The sequence below is a fragment of the Vigna unguiculata genome, chromosome 11, assembly GCF_037176805.1.
Source record: "Vigna unguiculata cultivar grain cowpea cultivar isolate G323 ecotype 2 chromosome 11, ASM3717680v1, whole genome shotgun sequence".
NCBI lineage: Eukaryota > Viridiplantae > Streptophyta > Magnoliopsida > Fabales > Fabaceae > Vigna > Vigna unguiculata.
This window is the reverse complement of record NC_140802.1, coordinates 41,729,226-41,735,631: the sequence shown is the minus strand read 5'-3', so window position 1 is coordinate 41,735,631 and position 6,406 is coordinate 41,729,226. Positions and strand designations below refer to the sequence as shown.

General features: G+C 36.0%; 1 protein-coding gene across 1 annotated transcript; it reads left to right on the top strand.

Moving 5' to 3' along the window:
• Positions 1 to 3,903: 3,903 nt before the first annotated feature.
• On the top strand, positions 3,904 to 5,743 carry LOC114170059 (dof zinc finger protein DOF2.1). The gene is made up of 2 exons (XM_028055537.2): positions 3,904 to 4,189; positions 4,565 to 5,743. The coding sequence occupies exons 1-2, from the start codon at positions 4,163 to 4,165 to the stop codon at positions 5,456 to 5,458; spliced, it is 921 nt and encodes a 306-aa protein (XP_027911338.1). The 5' UTR covers positions 3,904 to 4,162; the 3' UTR covers positions 5,459 to 5,743.
• Positions 5,744 to 6,406: the final 663 nt, after the last annotated feature.

Genomic DNA, 6,406 nt, shown 5'->3' with positions numbered 1-6,406 from the left:
AAGTATCTAACGAACCCATCACATCCTATAGTTGTTAATAATGAGAGTGGTTTATGTTTATTAAACACGAAGGAGCACACAAAATGAGATGACATATCAACCTCAACCATAGAGACAAAGATTCTGCGCGGAAGAAAGAAGTGGGAACACCAACCAGATTCTTTTCTTCACAGAAATGCTAATACAAACAACGTTACCGTATGTGTTGTGTGCCAAGGGGGTGTTTGGGCACAGTTTCCCATCACTCACTTTTACTTTTTTTTTGCTCTCAGTGTTTCCTTTGACTGTATAAATTTGACCAGTCAACAAACATGACTGATCCCTATGATGTTCATGCCTCATTGCCCCACCTACAATCCATGGCCCACCACAATTTTTTTTTATTTTTTTTTATTTTTTTTGCATTATTTTTCTCAAATATCCATTGCTCAACACACACATGTTCATTTCAATCACCACATGATAACTTATATTATTACTATATATCTATTCTTCTCTCTTTTCCTTTCAATCTATGGTTACTTTGAATACTAGCTAGCAAGGGACTCTTCTTGTAAGGTTACATAGGGTGCACTCAAAGCTAAATTTCTATGGGATCCAAAGGATATGTGTGAAAGTGGGATCAATCATTGTTTGCTAATTTTTTTCCACAAAGCGATAATGACACTATGAATTATAGTTAGTATATATATATATTATACTATTTTCCCACCAGCCTCTCCAAAGAATCTGATGATACCAATGGCTACGGGGACATTACACCCAATTTAGCAACAAATCACACAGTATACAACGTACTACCATCACATAATTGGACCATTCTTCTACTTTTTTCTTTCCTCTTTTGAGTGGGGATAATCTATAGATTCTTATGTTGTGTAGCAAAGTTTTGAAAACGGTGTGCTAGTTCAGTTTTGTATATTAGCATCAAGGCTTTTGGGTGTTTCAAGTTTAAATTATATGAAGGAATGTAACAAATTTTTATTACAATTTTGAACCTTGATACTCATATATAATTTAGTTAAATTTTAAACATTATAGTTATAGTATTGTTGTTCAGATCTTAAGTTGGTTGAGATAACATTGTTATATTCAATCATTATATATAATATTATCCGTTTTGAAACTTAAAACTTCTTTATTGTATTATCTTTAAAAGATATATCGGAAGATTGAACATAAAGAAGTATTTAAGTTGTCTTTGAAACTAGTGGTTGTATTAAAACAATTCCGATTGTAATTAACTTGGAATAATTAAGATTGAACAAAACTTATATATGGTTATGTTTATTTCTCTTTTAACTATTATGCGGGATATCGACAGAATAGCTATGATTGTTAGGTTAGCAATCAGTTCATGTTGGTCTTAATTGTTGGAACTAAAGAGAAAGAAATAGTATGACCCATGATTCATGTAAACCAGTGATTAAATATTTATAAAATGCAATGATGATCGTTAACTTTTCTCTAATCATTTTTGGAACGGTTGTGGAAAAAAAAAAAAAAGGAAGTGGCTCTTTTTTTCACCAGCTAAGCGACAAAACGCCATGTGTGAGGAAATGAATCTGATTAATTAATCTTTAGATTGATTAAAGAAAACAAGAAGACGAAAATAATCATTCTCTTCTGCATTGTCAAATATTGGTAACTATTATTCAATCATTCCCTGTATATTTGGCTTCAGATGAATCTTCGAGTCTGTTGTTTTTCTAAATCAATCGTGTTCCTTACAGTTGCAAGAATTTGCCCTAAATAAAGTAAAGAAATGTTGTATAACTGAGCATATGCATCAAATTTACATTTCAAACTTTGCTCAAATAATTAGAATCTTTAGGTATTGTATCATCTAAACTGTACTTACAAGGGTATGTACCTACGATTGGGTATAAACCTACAAAAAAATTCTGATGTTCAAGTCAGTGTCTGTCGGAATTTGTAACAAATAGAATAATAATTGAACAATCTTTTAACTTCATAATCACTGTCTAATTATCTAATTAATATTTCATGTCGGTCAGTTAAGGATAATCTTACTTAAGGGGAAATCCTATAACGTACATAAACCCTAATCAGCTGTGGAACTAAACTAACACGTGATTTTTTTTTTTTTGTATTTTTCTATGAAAGTATTGAAGATGAAGTTGTTAAGACAGTGTGAAAAGCAACCTTATTTTATTTTCTTTTACTTACTGATATGTTTAATCAGAGATGTATGGATGCAAAATGTGGATTCAGATTGAGCACGATTCTACAGTGAATGTCACGATCCCAACAAGATGAATCGATGAGTGAATGTGGTCTAAGAATCCACATGGATAGATATTCCAACAACCGCACAAACGGGATAAGACATGATGACAGTGGTTAGCAATGTAAAAAGTTATACCTCAAATATTGCATGGTGTTTATTTTTCTCAAATCATTAACAGCAAAAGTGTTGTTCTATGTCAAATAAAAACCGTGAATTTAGTATATCGATTATGTTAAAAACATGTTATACTAAGAAGAAGAAGAAGAGTATTAATTAATTTTGGTAAAGTATCGAAGTGTTATAATAGGAAATAATGGGAAATGCGTGTGGAGTGAGAAGGAAAAGAAAGGGCATGCAGGAGGAATTGCATCAATCCAATAAGTGGGAGTTGAGTAAGACAAGTCAGTGACTGTGTTTCAGATTATTATTGATCATCATCAGTAAGAGGGACCACCAGCACCAAAATTGAAGGCCCAAGTGACCCCAAAACAGGTAAAGCAAAAATTGACTCATGAATATGGAGTGAGTGAGTGAGTTAGTGAGTGAATGAGTGAGTGAGTGGTGACAGTAGTACTTGTTAGGTGTGAAGAATCAACCAATAACTCTCAGCCACCAATATAACGTGTTAATTCCCTTCCATCTCTCTGTCTTTACGTTACTGTTATATGTATATATGTATATACTATATACACATATATACATAGTTTTCTTCAAACAAAAAAACATTATGCAGATCACACAGATACAGAATGTTTGAAGTATGGTTGATGGATAATGAGTTAAAAAGATGAAATTTTGTGATGTGGGGATTGAAGAAGAGGGTTGGAATGTGAAGAATTTTGGGGTTTGAAGAGGAAATGGAAAAGAAGGGAATGAAGAGAGGAAAAAGACGAAGCAAGGATGAAGATGAAAATGGAGATCCTCTGTCACTGTCATTAGTGTCCCCTTGCCTGTCCCCAACATCATTACAAATCCACATCACCCGGACATTCAACAAACGACGACAATCCTTCCCTTCCATCAATTTCAATTAATAATATCTTCTTCCTGCTACACCCTCTTGGTCCCACTTCATCATACTTACACACATACCAAACAAAATCCTTTTTTTTTTTTCCATTGCAGCAAACCCTTCTTCGTTTTATTTATTTATTGCTCTCTTTTCTTTACTTGAAAAGAAGAATTGGGTTTAGATTAGATTAGATGGAGGGAATGATTAAAATTTAAAAAAAAGAAGAAGAGACGAACATAGGGACACGAGAGGACGAGGTTTTGTGTTTGGGGGCTGAGAAGATCGCAGAGGTTTTGGTTTTTTTATTTTGTTTTTGATGTTTGGATTTTGTTAAGGTGGTGAAGTGGAGAGAGAGAGAGAGAGTGGTGGATGTGTGGGGACCTATGGTGAGGTGGGGTCCATTAATAGTTGCATCCACGCGAGAGAGGGACCTTGTGTGTTGGGTTTATGTTTATGTTTCTTTTTGTTTTTGTGTTTTTTTTGGTTCGTATGAAACCGTTGCAGAACGGAATTGGGTAAGTAAGGAAGTGAGAATGCACTAGAATTTTCTTTCTTTCTTAATGCTTTCTCTGCGTGCAAGCCAACCTCATCCATCATCGTGTACGGCAAAAAACATCATTGCATTACACTCCCTTCTCTCTCTTCTCTTTCTCTCTCTTGGGATTGCTTGTGGGGTGCTTTATATATAACTAGTCCTACACAGGTTTCTATTACCTCACTTTGCATGGTCTCTCTTCTATACTCATCTTTCTCCACTTTCCCTTCTCTCTCAAGTACTCTCCTACACACACAAACACACCAAACTCCATACCCACATACACAATCTACCAAAAGCTCTTACCTTTCGAGTTCTTAAGTTATCACTTAGATCAGAAGTGCATATATTTTCTTTTGTATGGATGGATCCTTCCACCGGACAACACCAGGTAAATATAAAACAAAACAACGTATTTTAATTGTGTCTTTCGTGGATTCTTATTGTCTGGTTTTGTGTTTTCAATTTTTAGTTCATGAGATCAGTTTAGAACAGAGAAGTAATATATCTTGGTTTTGTTTTATATTTAACATTTTTATAGGAAACTTCTGTCCTCCCTCGTTATTCTAAACCATATACTTTACTATTCATGGTGTTTTCCATGTAATTGATATGTCTCTCAAGCTGAAAAGTAAGGGGAAAATTCCCCTTGAATGCAATAAAGTACAAAATCTGGAAGTTTAAATTAACCCTTTTGTATGCATGTTATAACATGGAGTCAAATTGGTTAATTTGGATGTGTTTTTTGTGTTTTTGTTTGTTGCAGCAAATGTCGAACCAGTCATTGGAGAACATGTTGGCATGTTCAAAAGCACAGCAAGAGAGGAAGCCAAGGCCTCAGCCAGAACAAGCTCTGAAGTGTCCCAGATGTGACTCAACCAACACCAAATTTTGTTACTACAACAATTACAGTCTTTCCCAGCCGAGGTACTTCTGCAAATCCTGCAGAAGATATTGGACCAAAGGAGGAACACTGAGGAATGTTCCGGTGGGAGGAGGGTGCAGGAAGAACAAGAGGTCATCATCGTCATCATCATCTTCATCTTCAAAGAGAATCCAAGATCAAGGATTCACACCCAATCCAAACAACCCTCTCACTGGTCTTCCTTCGTTGTCTTATGACTCCAGCGACCTCACTCTTGCACTGGCAAGGCTGCAAAAGCAGTCATGTGGGCAATTGGGTTATGATGAACATGACTTTTCAATTCTGGGGAACCCCACAAGCACCCCTTGTGATATCCTTGGGAACCCTGGCATGCACCACTCTTCCACAAACCCAGGGTTCTTGGATTCTCTCAGAAGTGGGTTCCTCGGAACACAAAGCAATGTTCAGAATCTGTACTATGGATATGGGAATGGGGACATGGGGGAGGTGGACAATGGCAATGCTTGTGCTGGTGCTGGTGGTGGGGTTAGTGGAGAGATGATGCTGCCTTATGATCAAGAAATGAGTGTTGCAACAACACAAGCAGTCACAGTGACCACCATGAAACAAGAACTTTGCAATGCAAGGGAGCAAAGTGAGAGTAGTAGGGTGCTGTGGGGTTTCCCATGGCAACTCAATGGAGACACCAACATGGCTGAACTTGACTCAGGAAGAGCTAATTGGAATGGCCTCACTTCATCTTGGCATGGACTTCTCAATAGTCCTCTAATGTAGACACAATCGTCAAGCTAAGGCACTGATGATTATTTCCACAAGTGTTTGATGAAAAACAAAAACAAAAACAAAAACAAAAAAACAGTCTAATTAGGATTTTCAATCCTCTCGAGTGCTGAGGTTAATAGGGGTTTGGTTGATTCCCTTGAATCATCTTCTTTTACTTTCTTGTTGTTTTCTTTTTCTTTTTCTCTTTTTGCTCCTTAAATTGTCAAATTTTTTGTACTACTATCCTTTAATTGGTGAATAGTCTAATGAAAATTTCAGAGGTTGTTTGCTAACCAAGTCAATGAAGTTGGAGCGAAGTAGATATAGAGCATCAATCATCATTTCCTTATTTGACAGATGAGAGAGTGAGAGAGTGAGAAAGAGCGAGCATGAGAGTGATGTTTCATGGTTTAATGCAGAACTACTCTCTGAACAGTTAGAATCATTTTCTTTCAGGAGCTTTGAATTTATAATTAGTGATAGTTTCGAGATATTCTTCTACGATTGCATCTTATTCTCACCAGGTAGATTCTTAGAACATGTTTGTTCTGACTATACTGACTGCTATTACTGAAATGCAGCATTAAATTAAATTAAAGTGGTTACCGTAGTTCCATTGTATATATGTTATGACATGATAGTGGAGGTGAATGAGGTGATAAGAATTTTAGAATAGAGATTTCAGTGAAGCATCAGCGCCAAGTTCGGTGAGGATTTTGTCTCTCTCTTAGGCACTTGGCAGACCAAATCCAACACAGGATTTTGGCGTGAGGAAATGGTCAGTAATAAGTTTGAAAATTGTTTGAAGTGGCTTAATCAAATGACCATGGTTTGAAATGTGGCATAAAAAATTGAATGGAGTCAGAGGGAGAATCTGATTTGTTTGAGAAATGGTTTGTTTTGGGTATGAAAACATGAAAATAGAGAGTCTCTATGTGCAGCTGTATAGCATTGAAGAAG